The 20,728-nt window shown below is 44.9% G+C and overlaps 1 protein-coding gene across 1 annotated transcript in view; it reads right to left on the bottom strand.

Annotated features, from left to right (window-relative positions):
* STK17A (serine/threonine kinase 17a) overlaps positions 1-20,728 on the bottom strand; it is a 211,402-nt gene that overhangs the window by 62,320 nt on the left and 128,354 nt on the right. The window contains exon 4 of the mRNA XM_069613308.1: positions 9,274-9,400. Within this exon, the coding sequence (XP_069469409.1) occupies positions 9,274-9,400 (127 nt within the window). The remainder of the gene's footprint in view (positions 1-9,273; positions 9,401-20,728) is intronic.

Here is a 20,728-nt window from a genome sequence, read left to right as displayed (position 1 = left end):
GGCCTGAGGACAAAAGTATTACGCTGTTTTATAGAGGTCTACGTGGAGAGCTCAAAGATGTGTTAGCCCAAGTAGTGAATCCCCCGCAAGACTGTTCGGACTATATTGACTTAGTCGTTCAAATTGACCACAGACTGCAGAACAGGAAGGCCGATCGTTCCAAGTTTGATGCTCGAGTATTTTCCAAACCACCAACTCCTACCAAAGGAGTAGACTCCGGTGAACCCATGCAAATAGGGGGCCTGAAAGGACCACTAACACAAAAGGAGCGGGAAAGGAGAAAACAGCTGCAATTATGCCTCTATTGCGGAAACTCGGGGGCACTTTCTTCGAGACTGTCCGGTGAAACCAGCCAAGAAGGCAGTAGGAGCTGCAGTTACCAGGGTCACAAACTGAGCAGGGAAACGACCTCGCCCGACAAGAATAGAGGTCCTCTTGCCGAGCGTTAAAACCAGTTCCGTGACCTCGCATTTCGTGATACCTATGGTCCTCATTAGCCCTGAACATCCGGATCGATTACATGCGATTGAAGCTTACGTCGACAGCGGTGCCATCGGCAATTATGTGGATCATGAAATGGTTTTGAGGATGAATCTGACTCTTTGTCCAAAGGCTGTAAAGGACGTCATTACTACGGTGGATGGTACGGAGATAGCCTCCGGACCAGTAACGCATACCACCCAAGAAGTGACGCTAGTAAGTCAAGATGGACACCATGAGAAGATCGTGTTCGATGTGATCAAGGCCCCTCAGTTCCAGATTATTCTAGGAATTCCTTGGTTAGAGAAGCACAATCCTCAGATCGATTGGCGAGCAAGAACGGTTCAGTTTCCAGAATGTGTCTCTACTTGTCACCCTCGACCTGGTGTTGCACTGGCAGCAATTTCCTCGGAGGCTCCCCAGTTACCTCCTGAATACCTAGAATTCCAAGATGTTTTCCGGAAGGATCAGGCTAACTCTCTACCTCCTCATAGGTCTTATGACTGCCAGATAGACCTGATACCTGGATCTACTCCTCCTTGTAGTAGAATTTATGCCCTCACCGAGCCTGAGAATCTTCACCTCCGACAATACCTGGATCAATACCTAGCAAATGGGTTTATTCGTCCTTCCAAGTCCCCTGCTTCCTCAGCTTTGTTCTTCGTTCCAAAAAAAGAAGGGGACCTTAGAACTTGTATAGATTATCGCGCCCTGAACCACATCACCGTTAAGAATAGATATCCGTTACCTTTGATCCCTGAACTCCTGGACCAAGTCAGAAAAGCATGCATATATACAAAGCTGGATCTTAGAGGAGCCTACCACTTGGTACGAGTAAAAGAGGGCGATGAATGGAAGACGGCCTTCCGCACCAAGTATGGGCTATTTGAATATCAGGTCATGCCCTTCGGACTTTGCAATGCCCCGGCCGCCTTTCAATATTTTATGAACGATGTCCTCAGAGAGCTCATAGATGTGTGTGTTGTTGTTTACATGGACGACATCCTCGTTTATTCTTCATCGGAAACTGAACATCGGAAACACGTGAAAATGGTCCTCGAGAGATTGCGTCAACACAAACTTTTTGCTAAGTTGGAAAAATGTGTTTTCAACGTGACTGAAGTTGAATTCTTGGGATTCATATTATCACCTAGCAGAGTGCGTATGGATTCAAAGAAGGTCGATGCAATTCTCAAATGGCCATCGCCATCCTCCGAAAAGGTGTTCAAAGCATGTTAGGCTTCGCTAACTTTTACCGCAGGTTTATCCCCGAATTCTCTCGAATAGTCCAGCCCATCACCGCCTTGTTAAAGAAAAACAAACGTTTTGAATGGTCTACCGAGGCGGAACAAGCTTTCCAGAATTTGAAGACTAGATTTATCTCTGCACCGATCTTAAAACATCCTCGCCCAGAACTCCCCTACATCGTTGAAACTGATGCTTCGAGCCTTGCCATGGGGGCAGTTCTATCACAAAAGGACCCAGTAACCAATCAGTTGCATCCCGTGGCATTTTGGTCCCGCAAATTCTCGCCTCCTGAAATCAATTACACTATTACTGATAAGGAACTTCTAGCTATCAAGTCCGCCTTTAAGGCTTGGCGGCATTATCTTCTGGGGGCCCGACACACCGTTACTGTGATTACAGATCACCGAAACCTGCAATATTTGAAAACCGCAAAAGCTCAATCCTCTAGGCAACTCCGTTGGGCACTATTCTTTGCTGAGTTTGACTTCATAATTACCTATCGACCTGGTACAAAAAACGGTAAAGCTGATGCCCTTTCTCGGATGGGAGTGGAAGAACATTTGATCAATCCTAAACCTGTACCTATCATTCCCGAACAAAGAATTCTAGGTGTAATCGCCACACAATCCATAGAGGAAGTTAAGGATAAAGCCACGCTACTGGTAACTCCAGCAGACATACAGAATTGGCATCTGCAGGGAAAGGACTTTACGGTGAAGGACAACCTATTATATTTCCAAGAACGGTTATACCTGCCCAGCACAGATTTACAGAAAAAGGTAATCTCTTGTTATCACGATTCTTTAATGGAAGGACATCCCGGTATGACCAAGACCTCGGAAAAGATCAAGCGCTACTTCTGGTGGCCGTCTTGGAAAAAAGATATCAGAGACTTTATAATGTCCTGTGGAGTATGCGCCCAAAACAAGAGTCAAAAGGAAAAACCAGCCGGCCTCTTACGCCCTATTGACATCCCGCCTCGCCCTTGGCATACGCTTTCTATGGACTTCATCACCGATCTACCTCCATGCTCCGGATACAATACGATCCTAGTAATCGTGGACCTATTCTCCAAGATGGCGCATTTCATTCCACTCAAAGGCTTACCAACAGCAGCAACTCTGGCCCGAGAATTTCTCGAAAACATCGTCCGACTGCACGGTTTTCCTTCAGTTCTAATTTCGGATTGAGGTAGTCAATTTATTTCTCATTTTTGGCGAAGTTGCTGTCGGTCCGCTCAAATTGATGTGAGACTTTCGACCAGCCACCACCCTCAAACCGACGGACAAACCGAGAGGACCAATCAAACTCTGGAACAGTATTTGCGCTGCATGCTACAACAAACTGAAAAAACTTGGAAAGATATCCTTTGGATAGCCGAATATGCCTACAATAACTCTGTCCACTCGGGAACTGGGAAGACCCCGTTTTTTCTTTTATACGGTAGTCACCCTCGAACCTCGGAGTTGGATCCACTCCAAGATCTTGGAACACCAGCAGTAGACCACCTGCATTCTACAATCACACAAGCCTTTAAGGAAGCCGTTTCTCACCTTCAAAGGGCTAAAGAACAATACAAGAAAGGAGCAGACCAACATCGGAAGGAAGCCCCCCAATATCAAGTAGGAGATCAAGTCTGGTTATCCACCAAATATCTACCTCTAAAAGGACCACGCACATTCAACCCAAGATACCTTGGTCCCTATTCCATCACTACCATAGTAAATCCAGTAGCGGTCAAGTTGGACTTGCCCCCTCACATGAAGATACATCCGGTCTTCCACGTCTCTCTATTAAAACCCGTGCAACCTCAAACCCGACTAACTACATCTCCAAAACCTATTCTAGTTGATGGAGAACTCGAGTTTGAAGTCAAAAGCATCCTGGATTCCAAGATCTCCAAATCTAAACTATTTTACCTGATTGACTGGAAAGGCTACGGTCCCCAAGAAAGATCCTGGGAACCTGCAGAATATGTCCACGCGCCTCGTCTAATCAAAAGATTTCATCGAACATTTCCTAACAAGCCCAAACCCCCGGAGAAGCCCGGTTTGGGAGGGGCCTTGAGGGGGGGTGCTGTCATGATCTCTGCTTCCAAAAGATCAAGACTTGCCCGAAATCCCTTGGAAGCAGACCCATAACCCCGGTTCCGAGTGCCAGCCAGTCCCAATTGGGACCTTTTGGACCCGGTCCTGGCTCATAATGCTTGGGTAGACTTACCTGCAGCAGACCATGCTGCTTACTTACCTGCCAGTTGAACCCCTGATCCTCTTCTGTTTGGGACTACTTTTCCTGTTGGGTGGGGCAGGAGCCACTCCCTAGGTTCAGAACACTGGAACTCTTCTGGAAAGCAGGAACTCTTTTCTTACCTAGGCGTGGCTGTGGAAGGAGACACCTAAGCACTACAGGAGGCTATTTAAACCACACCAGATGGATGATTCTTGCTTTGCGTTATTCTGCATTCTCTGCAGCAGAACGCTCATCGTGTCTTCTGCGTCTGATCCTGGGCCTAAGGGAACAAAGGCTTACCATCCTGGAATCCAGTCTTCAGCAGCACCTGTAAAGGCAAAGAAAGAACAGGTTAGCACTACGGTCTTCAGTGGCAGCGCATCTCTTACCTGGTCCATCGGCTGTCACCAACGCCTCGCGCTGCATTCCGGCATCTGAAAGACAAAGGCTTACCTACTCTTCGCATGCTCCGGAGGTCTTCGCACTGCATCCCGCATCTGAAAGACAAAAGAAGGTGCGTTTAAAGACATTGGGCAACTTTCTTACTCACGTGCCATTACTCCTTCCCAAGCCGAATCCAGTGGGTATTCCAGCACCCTTCAGCTTCTCTAAAGCTCCGAACTTGTACCTGCAAGATAAAAGGGACAGTTAGTGCGCATCTTGAAGCAGGCTACAAGCACTTACTTACGTGCTTCCAGGCGCTTCTATTCCTCACGCGGGTTCGATCCTCAACTCTCATCAGCCCGCCATCCGCCATCGCCGGAACCCTGCAAAACAAGAGATATCATTACAAAAGACTTTTAAGACATTTGAAGTGCCCAGAACTTACCGTTCGTGCAGTTAACGACGGACAGCAGTCCTCTGAGGTCAAGAGGCCTGCACCCTTATCCAGTGAAGAAACTGTTTCCGGCACCCTGCCCCGAGGCAGATGGAGAGCTCGGCGTTCACTTACCTAAGGTGAGGGCGTTAACCTTTGGGGTTCTACAGGAGAAGAGAAAGGGAAGAGGAGAGAGGCACCCAATTACCCCAGTTCATTAATCCCATATTTTCTATCTGCAGACATCTTACTCTTCGAGTCAGACATACAGTGCACAGAGGTCCAGCCCAAAGAGCCAACCGTGTGTTACACATCACCTTTGAAGATACGGCATTAACCCAGTCAAGACCGGCGCCTCTGCGGGAATCAGGTGAGCGTTACAATAAATTAATGAACCTTAAATCAAACTGGCTTCATGAAAGGGAGGTTTTCTTCATCCATTAGAAGAGTTATTTTTAACACTCTTACGAACGCGCAAGATTCTGCAGATCCTCTTATCCTTCTTGCCCTAGATGCTGAAGAAGCTCCTGTCCTTTTCTTTTTCAATCTCTTATGGCAAGGGTTCAGCCCTACCTTTATGAAATGAATCTCACTTTTATATTCTACTCCCTGAACCAGAATTTGTATTACTAATACTTTCACTAAAGCATTTTCCATCTCGCTAGGCACTAGACAGTGCTGTCCATTATCCCAACTTCTTTTTATTTTAGCTTTAGAACCTTTGCGACAAAGTATTTGTCAATAGAAATAAAGGTATCACTATTAAAGAATGTACTTTTAAATTCACTGCTTATGCTGATATTATTTACTTATCAGATCCTAACACTTCCCTCCCAGCACTTATGTCTACTATTGATCAATTTACATGCCTCTCCGGATACAAATTGAACTATGACAAATCAGAAATTCTGCCCCTTACTAATTCATGTGTGTTGGCGAACACCTCTTCTTTGGGATGAAATGGTGCACCTCATCTATTAAATACTTAGGGATCCCCATCGCTAAAACATCGCGACCACCCTAAGCCTAATTCAGAATGCAATTAAGGACAAAATCAATTAATCTATTAATCACTGGTCTCCTTTGTTCCTCTCTTGGTAGGATAGACTAGATTCTGTTATAATGACTCTTGGGCCCCTTTTTCTGTATTATCTCTGTGATACCAATACTCTTCTAAATTCTTTCTTAAAAAAAAGAAAGCACACAATTCTAGTTAAATTCCTTTGGAAAGATAAAAACCCGAAAATTGCCCTCACGCTTAGATCCAGTAAGGTTTTTCGTGGAATGAACTTTCCAGACTTCTATCAGAAATCCTTTTTATTATGACTTATGCTTGACTTCTGAACCCCAATATTTTGATGCCAACCCCAACCCCCATGGATCATTCTGGAATAGAAACTCATTGTACCTTTATCCTTTGCTCATTTTATGAAAACATCCTCATGGCCTGGCATCAAAAAGCTGCCTCTCTTATACTCCTTAAAACAGGCATGGAATTCCTTAATTGTAACATGTCATACTGCCCAAGATCTCAACAATGCCTTCTTGTGGTTCAATAAAGCCTCATAAATGGTACTCGGACGAATTTTTTCTTGTCACACACTTATTTAATAATAACGTACCTTTACCTTTTCATGACCTCTGTACCCGTTTCAATTTAAAATGAATAAGATTTTTAAACTTATTCTGGTCTTACTACGCTTATTTCCAAAGCTATCACCAATTATACTCATAAAGCCCCTTAAAAATATTTAGAACTAATTTTGTACTCTCACTCCATCAAAGCATCCAAGTTCTATTCCATTCTGAATCAGTTTACCACTTGACTAGAGAGCAAACTTACAATAAAGTTCTAAGGTCATTCTCCTAACAAATGACAACTCCAGACATACTTCGCTATCTTGATGAAATTTGACTCGAGGACATTACTATCATTTATATATATTGCATGCATCTTAAATTCACAGTGAATTACAGCCAGGTCACTGCTTATAGAACGCAATTTACAGAACTCAAATTCTTCTCTTCCCTTACTCTAGCTATTTACCCCTTGTTTTCCACATTCACACTTCTATACACCTCCAAGCCTTGGTGCCAACATTTTTTCAACTGGCTTGGCAAATCAAGCTCTCTCCTTGGATACAGGGTTTGCTTCTTACAAACTAAGCTTGTAAAAGCCCACCATGCAACCACACAAGCACTCTATAAACATCTAGTACATGCATTATCAGTACTAGATATTGCCATCACTTAAGTCACGGGGAAAATTTCCAGCACCATAAAAAGATTTCCCCAACATATATACTGGAGCCAAAACTAGATTAACTTTAAAATCCTCTACACCAAATCCCTAAAATCTCTTGATCCTTCAAGAAGGATGCAGACTTAAAGTTGACTGAGGAAAATGCCATTTTAATTTAAGGATGTTTAGTGATATGAAAAGAGACAACGGTTAACTGAAATAGATCCACAGAGCTTCATGAACTATTTTCCCAGCAGCGAAACAGATTCCCTACTTTGTGTCATCATATGGGATTGGTGAAAATTAGTATATGCTCGGCTTCATATTTTCTTTAGCTAAATCAACACAGTATTATGAATGAAGAGCAAAGGAACAACTAAACTGTAGACACTGAACCGGTTAATCTGTTAGAAATCAACATATTTCAATTTCATTTTCTATTTTCACTCTGAATATCTTAATTTGTCTGGGACCCTAAAAAAAAGGTTTAATTTAAACCAAGCGAGGACTGCAGACCGTTTTATTGGACAGATTTCCTTTTTTAAATGAAAATGTTTTGCTGAAAAAACCCACAGAAAAATGGCTATTTTGGGTGGTCTACCCCAAAACCGTCCCTCCCGTATTTTTTTTATTATTCCCGACCACCCCAACCCTTTATATGCTCTTTCCAAGACCCACCATATTTTTCTATTTTTCAATAGTTTTTTCATCAAAACATTTTCATTAAAAAACCCATTGAAAGAATAGCCGATGAAAGCACGGTGTACCGTTTCTGGAGACAGAACAAAACTATTTTGCCCATGGTCACCACATGGAGCACATCTCGCAATTCTAAGAACAGCAAGTGCTTTCTATCTCAAAATCTGCCCTAACAAGCTTGCCCACTTCTATAAGACTCAGTATGTGCCCAGTTTTCTTGCAATTACAAAAACAAGTTTACACAAAAGTATCAGTTTGAACGGTCACTGGGCCTTTTCACAGCTCTTAGCATCACGGCACATGACATTTACATTTCGTGCATTCTCTTGCGTACCCTATACAGTAGCCACTAAGTGAAAGTAAATATATGCCATATTGTGATCATTATTTAATCTAAAGGTGAGTCACCAGAGAAACAGCAGAGGCTTGGGTGGTTGTAGTTCTTCTACAGACACGTTGATTAAGGTTAGGTTGAAATAGGATTTATGCACTTCCCTAGTCAGCTGCAAGATCTCCCCCCAAACACGAGACACAGATTCCAACATCTCATAATAATGTAGAAGATACAGATTAGTACTGAATAGTATTTTAAAGTCCACTGTTCCTTTAAGCACCATCTCCGAACAAAAGAGGCCAAATCATTAGGTGGCAAAAGCCTAGAGATAGCGCCTCATCCCTAGTAAATATGAAAGTATGCAGACATTTGAGATGTCACTCTCAAACTCTACACTCCACCAGTAGAGCGTGCTTCCCAAAAAACAAAAACAAAGAACAGTTTTGCCAATTTCACTGGACCGGGTTAGATCTGCAGAGTTGGTGAGGGCTCTGTTAAGTCAAGCATACCCTTGTCACTGTGAACCCTAATACCATGTTTTAAGCCAATGTGGCAACCAAGGCATTGCAGCTCTCAGAGGGGCTTCAGTAGACCAGAGAGGGTATAATGGACAAGAGTCGAGTTGCATTAAGAGGGTGTTGTGGACACAAACGTTTTCTCACAGCCTGCTGCAAAACAAGTGGAAGTCACATGGATTTAGCCATAATGTAAGAGGAAAATAAATACATCAAAAGGCTATGCTGCCACCCGAAAGATTGTAATTCACCCTCTACACCTGGCCCCAAAGGTCTGGCCCACTTGTAATACCTGGTCATCGATCCATTACAGAGAACACAGGAATTTGTTCATACGCTCTTATGTTTCTTACATATACAACAAATAGCAAGCATTCTCTTCAGGGGGGTCATTAAAAAAAAACACACGCGACTTCTTGGCTAAATGCACTCATCTTATTGGCCATAATGTTATACATTATTCAAGGTGCATGGTGCAAAAATTCAAGTTGCAAGCTACAAACCAGCCATAAAAAAGTAATTTGCCAATTCTATACATACACACAGCACAGAATTTCGTACTCGCCAAGAGTCAAATATCACTAGTCAATAGCTAGTGCAAATTTGGCACATTGCATTATTGGTCAACAAACATTCATAAATAGTTATCTTATTAGATAAAGATGCATTATTTCCACATTAGTCTTTTCAATCTAATGCAGTCACCTACCCACATATTCAGGAGTTCCCATGATTTCGCGAAGTTCTTCAGTGTTGTTCAGTATTCTGGAAAGTCCAAAGTCCACAATCTTAATGTCACCCAAAGGACACTCGCTGGTCAGTAAGATATTTTGAGGCTAAAAAATAAACTTTTTAAATAAGAAAAATTCTTGTAAAAGACACTTTGCATGCTAATTTTACAACAAACATTCCTTGAAAATATCAGGAAATGTTTAGAAAAACACATTTAACACAACCCTCACAGTAAGTAGCTCTAATGTGATCATTTATACAATGTGAACATAGGCACAAACCTCCTCGCTCATTTTTTGCATATGGTTACTCATGGAAATTACCCTTCATAAGAACAATCAAGGAGAAATGTTATTGGGGAGCAGGGGGAGGAACATATTCAATAGGACACAAACACCATTAAAGGCATTGAAACGTTTATCAAATCTCTGCTACATTGTCTCAGTGTTCTCTTTGGGCTTTAAAGAGCAGGGCGTGATAAAAAAGACCCTTGTTTCTGGACCATTATTTTTACACTTTTTGGTCACTGTACACCCGAACATTTCAGATGGTGAAATCCAGGTAACACCCTCTTAGGGTGATCTTCTGTTTTTTCTCCATAAATGTATAGTTCCTAGTGTGTGGGCCCCCCCCATCTTAGGTCCCGCCTGGCAGCTGCCACCTCTCGCTCTTACAGCGATTCTCCAATGTAGCAGGGTTCTTTAATATTTGGTCCCAGAGCCCTCCCAGCATTTTCCCCAGCGTTAGTGTGTAATAAACACCAGGCACTGGATTCAGCAAGCATCACTTCACCGGTAGTATGCACTACTCTCCTCCACAACTCCAGTGCTTCACCTCACCCCCAGACCAGTCATGACCTCCAAAAACCCAACCAAAAAAAGAAAATGTTAGGACAGGGAGATGTGTGGCGATGACAACCTGAGACCCATGATGGTCGCCAATAACATTTGTTTCAGATTCTTTGTTTGTTCTGGAGAGGGATTGATTTAAGTTGACAGCAAACAAAGAACATAATAAAATTCCAAGTATTTTACCTTCACTTTAAAATAAATGTTATTTAAAGCAGTAAGCTGTGCTGTTCCTCTTGCTAACAATTCCAATCTGTCTGAAAAAAATAGGCAGGGGTAAAACTATTTTTTTTACTTGATGGTGCCCATCTCAGTTTTATTTCTGGAACTCATTTAAGGGGGTCCTGGGAGTCTCTCTGCCAGACATTAGTCCTGGTTACGAGAGACTTACCCAGAGTCTTTAGCTCACTATCTTTCACAGAGAAGAAATATCCTAAACATATCAGTCTTTGTCCTGCCCTGGGGCAGTCCAGCACCGAAATGGTAGGCAATTCTCCTCTGAACAAGAGTACCAACAGCATCCCCAGACACGTGTTTCGGTCTGGTTGGACCTCATCAGTAGGGAGGAGCTGTGCCTCTCCAAGAATAGTGAGCAAGGGCAGGACAAAGACTGATATGTTTGGGATATTTCTTCTCTGTGAAAGATAGTGAGCTAAAGACTCTCGGTAAGGCTATTGTAACCAGGACTCATGTCTGTCAGAGAGTCTCCCAGGACCCCCCTTGTTATCTGCATATTTCAAGTAACTTTGGGTTTCATCCTAAATTACTAGGGGAATCCAGACGTGGACCCCTTGCTCACTATTCTTAGAGAGGCACAGCTACAGCCTACTGATGAGGTTCAACCAGAACGAAACACGTGTCTGGGGTTGCTGTTGGTACTCTTGTTCAGAGGAGAATTTCCTAGCATTTCGGTGCTGGACTGCCCCAGGGCAGGACGAAGACTGATATGTTTGGGATATTTCTTCTCTGTGAAAGATAGTGAGCTAAAGACTCTGGGTAGGGCTCTTGTAACCAGGACTCATGTCTGGCAGAGAGTCTCCCAGGACCCCCCTTGTTATCTGCATGTGACAATAAGACTGTTGCTCTACAGGAGTAAAGGGATGAGTAACGGATAAAACTCCTACTTAGTCCCATGCTACTCTAAACTAGCAGTTCTCAACCAAAACACAGCCCGACAGCCATATTTCCTTTGCCTCTTTATGGTAGTATCATTTTGAGGGCCAGCTATACTCTTCAGGAGAGGCCAGAGAGCAAGCACAGAATGTTCAACCTAGGGTTTATGAAACTTTAAACTAAAAAATAAAAACTCCCCAATTAAAGACACTATAGTCTATATAGTCTACCCTTGTAAGAGAAGAAGCAGAATATTCAGACTTTGCAATGAAAGATAGCAGTCTGGGTCTGAAGACGGGAGTGTACAGGGAACTTCAGCAGTACAGTCAAGCTCATTGAAGAGGTCTTTAAATAAGTAGAGCAGGGGTCCCCGAACTTTTGTGCGCAATGAGCAAAATGTGCATATCAAATGAAATGGTGAGCAACTTCCATTCTTCGACGGAACATATCGGCGCTCAGTTGGCAGAAAAGTGATTGCAACACAAATTCATTTTCATTTGCAGTACTTAAATAGTTTTCTAGACCGCATAAAGGAAATTTGCAAAGCCTTTAATTTAATTTACTCAACATTTCCTATAAACAACCACTTAATGTTAAATGGAGTGGCCAGTAGGACATTTTATTTTTTAAACCTTTATTTAAAAAGATAGTCGTACAGCAAGCAGCACATTTAGTGTTGCGCATTTGGCACTACAGAGTATTCACACTGGGCACCATGACAGAATATCGAATGATGCCCTTGATCAGTTCGACACATTCACATAGTGTTAAAGTACATAATTTCCTGGGCAGCTCATTCTGGGGCATCCACATGCCCCCCTTCACCCCCACCCATCACTCCAGAGGAGTAGGACATTTTTAGACGGATAGGTCCAGTCAAGTTGTTCAAAAATAGAGGACTAAATAAATATTACCAGGGGCTTCATGTTCGAGCAAAATATTTTAAAGAAATGTACTGCAAAGGCATGGACAGTCAAATTGATCACAAATGGAGCACTGATTTTCAAGTATATTTTGGGGTTCTGCCCGGGGATTTTCCAGGTGCATACAAGACCAGTAATACTGTTCCTCGGTCATTGATTACTGTGTTGTGGATTGTTTTCTGCAGGAATGTCATGATATTTTGCATTTCTGATTGAACAGAGGATCACTATCTTCTTGAATTAATGTTCAAATGGCCAGTGGAAGGCACCATGAAGAAGAGGTCTGACAGCCAGAGGGACGGGTTGGCGATGCCTAAGCTCAACAAGGAGGCATTGGAAAGAAGAAATTAAGATATTTACTTTAAATTGTTAAACAGGTCAGAAGCCACAAAGGAATGAGTCAGTGAGTCTTTGGTTGAAACCATCTGGGACAGAGCAATTGGTAAACGGCATCCCCAGTTCAGGAGGGCCAGGTTATAGAAAGGGGTGCGACATGGTTTGAGGTAGAATGTAGAATCTCGAAAAGAATGATTTCATGAGTGGTGTGGATCTGCTAGATGTATAGTTTCAAAAGGGCATATACAAATTGCCAAAATACGCCATCTCCTTGGACAATTAGTCCTTGGACCACCAGCCCCCTACGGTTATAGACCAATTTCCTTACTGAACATAGCCAGTAAGATATTCTCAGATTAGGGCAGGAGGAGTGGGCTCAAAGTAACAATATGTTGAGGCCCTCCCAAAGCAGGTTTCAGCAGAGGGCTTAGTACAGTGGACCACTGCTTCACTCTGAGTACTATCATGGAGAAATACAGTAAGGTTAAGAGAGGGAGATTAGTGGGTTTTTTCTGACTTGGAGAAAGCATTTGATTGATAAAACATCTTGTGGTGCAATTTACATTTGATTGGGGTCCCTAATGGTTCATTAATTCTTATTGAACTGTGATACGCAGACATCTCAAAGTCTCTTTGACAAGATAAGATCGGGAATTATACATTATTTTTCCCCACCAATAAATGTGGTTGGTCTCAATTTATTCCTTTCAGACTTCGACTTAATTCCCTTGAGAAAGGTAATCCACTCTTTGAAGAGCACATTCTAGCATGCTTATTTATGCAGATGAAAGCTATTTTGGGCTTAACACCGGCAGGTCTCCAACAGGGCCTGCTATGCACAAATGACTATTTTTGGACTATATAGATTGAAATTAAATATGAGAAAAACAAAATAAACTAAAATAATGGTGTTCGGGAAAAGGGTGAAACCTTGTTGCTGGTTTTAAAGTGAATGTAGATGAGGAGGTAGTATAATTTTCATTTGAGACTACTGTACTCAAAGGGCGGTGCTTGGGTCAATTTTAAGAAGACAGCTGAAAGGGCATCATGAAGGATTAAAGGAAGTTTTCATATTTTATTTCAAGAGTGGGGCATTCACATTGGACAGGTGCTTTGATGTTTATAAAGGAAGGGTCTGTTCCATGATTTGTTATGGTAGCAAAATCTAGGTGTTGCAAAATAATTCCTGTGCCAAATAGAAGATCTCCCTCTAGGTAAACCAGGTAGCACCTTGCAAGTAGAATTTGGGGTGTTCAGTTTGAAGGTGTCGACCCTTGTAAAGAAAAGAGCTTGTTGGAGAGGGTACGGGGGTGGGGTTGTAAGGCACTTAACGTTTTGATAGGGGGTGGGATATAACTAAATTTGGCACATTAAATCAACTTAAATAAGTTCTTAAAACAAGAGTAAGCGCGATGGGGAGAAAGGCAGATGTCTGAAATATGCAACATGCATTCCTTACCATAATAGCATTTCTGACAATTGTATCTGCTTAGATTCACATGCTTTGCATATAATTCGACATCTAGTGGTAACCGCAAAGTATTGCATCTTGTCTTTCGAGGATCGAAAGGAGACGTCGACATGGGCCTGCCTGAAACATTATCCCTAACGTGATGTGTAGTGTACCCAAAACCCCAAACACGTCGAGGTCCCTCCGATTGTATTTTTTCTGCCCTGAGGAAGCATTATAACTATCATGAGGGAGTACAGAAAAGAGAGAAGAGAGAAGAGCAGTAAGATGTCTATGTTCCTTCTGTCCGAGCGGGGGGGAGGGGGGATGGGGGGCGCATGTCAATCCAAGCAGATACAATCATCAGAAATGCTTTTACGGTAAGTAATGCATGTCTTCTGATGCTTGTTAATCTGCTTAGAATCACATGCTGATAGACTAGCGAGCAGTACCCGGAGTTGGAGGTGGGAAGAGAGAAGGAACAATAATGAAAAGATGTCTTAGTACTGCTTGTCCCACCTGAGAATCAGACCTAGAATGAGTGTCTAGGCAATAGTGTTTTGTAAAGGTGTGTACAGAACTCCATTTTGTCGCTTTACAAATGGATTTGAGGGGAACATTTGCAATGAATGCTATGGAAGTCCCAGTTCCTTGTGTAGAGTGTGCTCTAGGCTTGAATGGCAGTTCTCTTTTAGCAAGAGTGTGATGCAATTGACAATCCACCTAGAGATGGCTGATCTAGAGACAGGATTCCCTTCTCTACCAGCTGCCACTGAAACGAAAAACTGGTTAATCTTTCTTAGTGGTTTAGTCCTTTCCAGGTTTGTACATGACTGCCCTGCGCACATCCAGTGTGTGAAGGCTTCTTTCCACCACATTAGTGGGGTTCTGGAAGAACGTTGGTAGTTCGACTGACTGGTTCACATGGAACTTAGAAATAAATTTGCGCGCAAACCGAGGGTTAGTGCGCAGAACCACCTTATCTCTGAATTGTGACAAACGGGTCTAGAATAGAGAAGGCCTGCAGTTCACAGACTCTCCTTATTGACGTGACTGCCACTAGGAAGGCGGTCTTGTAAGTAAGAGCTTTGAGACTAGCTTTATTTATAGGTTCAAAGGGAGACCCCATAAGTCTGGTTAATACCACACTTCGATCCCACCCGGGAGCCGGGATAGAAATAGGGGAGATTAATTATTTTAACCCCTTCCATGAAAGCTTTAACTATCAGGATTTTCCACCACAACACCTTTTGCTGGGACGTGGTATAGGCTAAAAGTGCAGCTAAGTGGACTTTTATGGAATTAAAAACTAGACCCGAGTCTAGTAGGCGAGTCAGGTATAGCACAATATGAGTAGGGGAACAGTGAATGGGATTGATGCTTTTGGAATTGCACCAGATGACGAAGAGTTTCCATTTATTGAAGTAGCAATGTCTGGTGTTAGGCTTCCTTGCTTCTCTAAGTATGTCCAGGTATCTCTTAGGAAGTTGAAGATGCCCAACCTCTATGACCTCAGGAGCCAGGCCGCTAAATTGAGAGTCTGCAGGCATGAAGTGTTTCCCATTGTCCTGAGATAACATGTTGTATGGGCAAGGCAGTCAACAGAGGAGAGAGACATCTCCATCAGATGGGAGAACCAGGGTTGCCGGGCCCACATCGGAGCCAATATCATGGTGACTGGTTCCTGGTGCATCTTGTGCACAATCTTGTTGAGTGGGGAGTCGGGGGGGGGGGGGCATAAACAAATCTCCCTGACCATGTTATCCAGAGACCGTTCCCCTTGGATCAAGTCTGAGGGTACCTGGAGGCGTAATCTTGGCATTGTGAGCTTTCTAGAGTTGCGAACAAGTTGTTCTCTGGTAAATCCCATTCTGTGAAGACAAAGACAAGGTCTCTGTGTAGTTGCCATTCGTACTTTAAGGGCAGTGGGAAGTCTCTGCTGAGCATGTCCGCTAGAAGATTGAGTTCCCCTGGAACGTGTTGAGACAACAGCAACATCTTGTGTTTGACAGCCCATTTCCAAATGTTTTCAGGATAGTTTGGATAGCCCTGGAGAGTGAGTGCCTGCTTGGTTGTTCAGGTAGTACATGGTGTGGTGCTGTATGAGGATCAGAAATGTTTTCCCCTGCAACTGTGTTTGAAAGGCCGTCAGTGCTTTGAACACAGCTAACAGCTCCAACAAGTTTATGTGGTTGGACGCTACTGCTGGGGACCAAGCGCTGTGCGCCGTTTAATGAATGAGGTGAGCTCCCCAACACGTGAGATATGCATCTGTCGCGAGAGTGGCTTCTACTGCAGAGATGATGAAGTTTTTCCCCTTCAAGAGACTACCACTGCAGAGAAAGAATGAGGGCTGCCGAGACAACCAATAGAGCGTCCCATTGCCCACTGGCCTGACACCACTGGCTGTTGAGCCACTCTTGCATGCGTGAGGAACCAAGTAAATGCAGGACGCCCTCATTCCTAACAGTCAGATGCCCTTGCGTACCGTCACCTCTCGACTGACTACATACTGAGGGAAGTGAAACGGCATGTTTTGGACCCACTCATTGCAGGGGAAGGCGAGGCCGTCTTCTGTCCGAATTAGGGCCCCCAGAAACTGCTCAACTTGGCTGGGGTCTAGGCTGGACTTCTCGTTTATGGAGAATCCTAGACTGAATAAGAGGTCTATTGTCTTTTGAGTGTTCAACAGGCATGTTCCACAGGAATCCCCTATCATGAGCCAGTCGTCAAGGCAAGGATAAATTGGGATGGATTGCCTGCGCAGGTGTGCTGCCGCCACTGCCAGTACCTTTGTAAACATCATTGGGGAGAGGCAATGCCGAAGGGAAGGACCTTGAATTGGTAGTGCTTGTCCTCTATCATGAACCGTAGATATTTCCTGTGTGCCGGCAACATTGAAATATGAAAGCATGCATCTTTCATGCCCAATGTTGCTATGTAATGCCCCCGAGTCAGCAGAGGAATTACCTCTTGCAGCATTAACATATGAAACTTTTGAGGTTTGCCAAATTTTTTCGCTGGGCGCAAGTCTAGCACAGGGCACATGGTGAGATCCTTTTTGGGTACAAGGAAGTACACTGACTAAATCCCCTTGTTTACCTGTAGCAGAGGGACGACTTCGATAGCGCCCTTTTCCTGTAGGATCTCGACCTCTTGCAGCAGGATCTTCAGGTGTTCTGGTGTTAGGCGTGTTGATCTCAGAGGTCTGAATCTACGTGGTTGGCTGAACTCGATGCAGTAACCGTGGGTGAGAGTCATGAGCACCCACTTCTCTGTTGTAATCCCCTCCTATGAGTGCAGGAATGATGTTATACGTCCCACGACCAGGGAGGCATGGGAGGCGAACAGGATCTGAAAGTCACTTCTGACCAGAGGCCGTGGAGCCTCTGAGGGTGGAATTACGACCCCTTCCTTTCCCACAGCGTTGTCCCCTAGGTGGATACTGGGTAGAGGAGGCAGACCCCTGTCCTGAGGACCAATTGTTCCCGGAACCATATTGGTTGTGAGGGAGCGAGAGTAGGACTGCCCACGAAAGGAGCAGCGAGAACTTCCCCCCCTCTCTGTTGAAAGGGTCGGAGTAATTTGGTTCAAAGTATTCAAAGTCTCGTGTTATTTTTTTGCCGTTTCCAGCGCCTCATCAATGGCCTTGCCGAACAGGTTGGAGTCCTCCACCGGCTTGTTGATTAATGACGCCTGAGTCTCTGGTTTGAACCCAGAGTTCTTCAACCAGGCGTGGCGCTTTAGCAGGGTACCCTAGGTTAAAGTCCTTCCCGCTGTCTTCGCAGCGTCCAACGTATTCTTGAGAATGTTGTGGTTCACCCGCTTACCCCCAGATACAATTGTAAGAAGGCGAGTACACACCGGTTCAGGGACCTCCTGCAGCAGGTTCCATTGAATATCTGAATAGCTGGCCAACAGGGTGGTGTTGGCTATGCGGGTGGAGTATGCTGCTGCAGTAGAGAATCTCTTTCACAGAGCGTCCAATTTCTTACATTCTTTGTCAGGCGGTGCCTCGCCTGTGGACAAGGGGACACCTGCCATCTTCCTTGTTGTCGTGACCACCAGAGGATCAGGGGTGGCATGCCCCCCCCCCCAATATAGAGGGGGTCAGTAGGGGAGGGGCTAAAAGGTTTTTCCACCCGTGGGTTAACAGCCCTGGTTTGTGAAGGCGTTCACAATGGAGGGGCAATGCGCCTCTTCATGGAATTAAGTAATGGGATAGCTTGGCTGGCAGGAGGCTTCTCCTTTAAAATGTCTCCCACAAAAATCAGAATCTGGCACTGCCTCCTGCATGGCAATTTGAAATTGTTCTCCTGCCTTTTTTAGGATGGCATTTAACTGCCATCTGGTCATCAACAGGTGATGCCCGATGCAATGGTGGGGAGGAGGGCGAGTCCATACATATGGTGTCAAGGTCCAGGGTATGGGTAGGGGACAGCCAAGGTAGGTTATCTACCGGCTGGTTCCCCCCTCCTCCCCCATCCCTGGGTCTGATCAGTGGGATCATCAGCAGGATCATCATCCTGTAAATATGGGTCAATAGGGACTCCTTGATCAATAAGGTTAAAGACCTCTTCGTGAATTAAGTCAGAGGTCCTTTGGAATGTTGCTATTTGTGTACAAGGGCTTTCTTCATGAGGCCTCTTAGGAGCAAACCTTTCATAAAGGTCTACAAACTTTTCCAGCTTGTTCATGCAACCTTCAAACTGCTCTCTGGTCCACGATGAGGAGCCAGTTGGGTCTAGAGGAGGGCTCTTCTGGATGATATTCCCTAGAACGTCAAGATTTCTCAACTAGAGTCTTAGATAAAGATAGGGGACTCTCAGAGTAATCTTTCCTCCCTTCCGGGCCTTTCGACGTGTCTCTAGACCTGTCTTTCTGTTAGCCGCCAAAAACAATCTTAGCGATACTCTCGCTGATGTTCGACTTTACTGGGAGGTGTTTGGACTGCGTAGGCGGTTGCGCCGCAGATTTCAACGCAACCAGCACTTTATGCGGGTTAGCGCGCTCTTCAGAGGCGACTCGACGGGCGCGTGACTTTTGGTGCTGGCACCCTTGCTTGTAGAATGCCCCAACGCATGCCGCTGCCGCGGTATCGAGGAGCGCTGCTAATCACGGGAATTGGCGGGTGCCATCGAGGAATCAGACATCTATGGAAGCCTTGGATTGCTTCGAGTGAACCTTCGAGGCAGTACTGGAGGTTGTGTAATTTATGCCCCGAGTAGCGGATGCGTCCCTGTCGTCATACATTCCCCATTTCAGGACTTGCGTCGTGCCTACTGGGGCCGGGGACGGACGTCGTGGAGCGCGAAGCGCTCCGATAGAAGGTCAATGGCGTCCGAACTGGAGCCATGGTCGTCAATTATCTCCTCATCACACTCGGCGGGGGAGCTAACCTCGGCCTGCGACATAGCGTAGGCTGCCCTCCTTAATAGTCTTAGGAAGTAGGAGCTTAGAGGACACCCCGTCGTGATTGAGGGGAAGCCACTTATTGCACTGCTGGTGCTCATCTTTCCATGGGAATTTTCCCTTTCAGGAAGTTCAAAATTTAAATGGTGTCCTGTCCATAGCTCAGGGATATAAAAGCGACGACAAAACCAAAGGGAGAGAGGGGAGAAGCAAAGACATTCTTGAAAATAATAGAAACCCCCAGGCCCTAATCTCCCTACTCTATTGGCCGTCCGAAGGCCAGGCCACGCGGTCACCAGCATCGACCGGAGCCCCAGCCATTGAAGTGTTTTCTTTCACCATCTTCGGAGGCGGTTCAGGAAGCAATTGTCGAGGAGTGGGACGATAATATTAATATGACCAGAGGTTGGGAAATATAACAATTTTGCAATTTGGTAAGAGGTCCGCATAAGGCGACCAGCTAGCTGGGCGGAAATTGTAACGCTCACCTGATTCCCGCAGAGGCGCCGGTCTTGACTGGGTGAATGCCGTATCTTCAAAGGTGATGTGTAACACACGGTTGGCTCTTTGGGCTGGACCTCTGTGCACTGTATGTCTGACTCGAAGAGTAAGATGTCTGCAGATAGAAAATATGGGATTAATGAACTGGGGTTATTGGGTGCCTCTCTCCTCTTCCCTTTCTCTTCTCCTGTAGAACCCCAAAGGTTAACGCCCTCACCTTAGGTAAGTGAACGCCGAGCTCTCCATCTGCCTCGGGGCAGGGTGCCGTAACCAGTTTCTTCACTGGATAAGGGTGCAGGCCTCTTGACCTCAGAGGACTGCTGTCCGTCGTTAACTGCACGAACGGTAAGTTCTGGGCACTTCAAATGTCAAAAGTCTTTTGTAATGATATCTCTGGTTTTGCAGGGTTCCGGCGATGGCGGATGGCGGGCTGATGAGAGTTGAGGATCGAACCCGTGTGAGGAATAGAAGCGCCTGGAAGCACGTAAGTAAGTGCTTGTAGCCTGCTTCACGATGCGCACTAACTGTCCCTTTTATCTTGCAGGTACAAGTTCGGAGCTTTAGAGAAGCTGAAGGGTGCTGGAATACCCACTGGATTCGGCGTGGGAAGGAGTAATGGCACGTGAGTAAGAAAGTTGCCCAATGTCTTTAAACGCACCTTCTTTTGTCTTTCAGATGCGGGATGCAGCGCCGAAGGCCTCCGGAGCGTGCGAAGAGCTGGTAAGCTTTTGTCTTTCAGATGCCGGAATGCAGTGCGAAGACCTCCGGAGCATGCGAAGAGTAGGTAAGCCTTTGTCTTTCAGATGCCGGAATGCAGCGCGAGGCGTTGGTGACAGCCGATGGACCCGG

This window comes from Ambystoma mexicanum, chromosome 5p (assembly GCF_040938575.1).
Source record: "Ambystoma mexicanum isolate Mex_15411 chromosome 5p, UKY_AmexF1_1, whole genome shotgun sequence".
Lineage (NCBI taxonomy): Eukaryota > Metazoa > Chordata > Amphibia > Caudata > Ambystomatidae > Ambystoma > Ambystoma mexicanum.
This window is presented reverse-complemented; position numbering and strand designations above follow the sequence as displayed.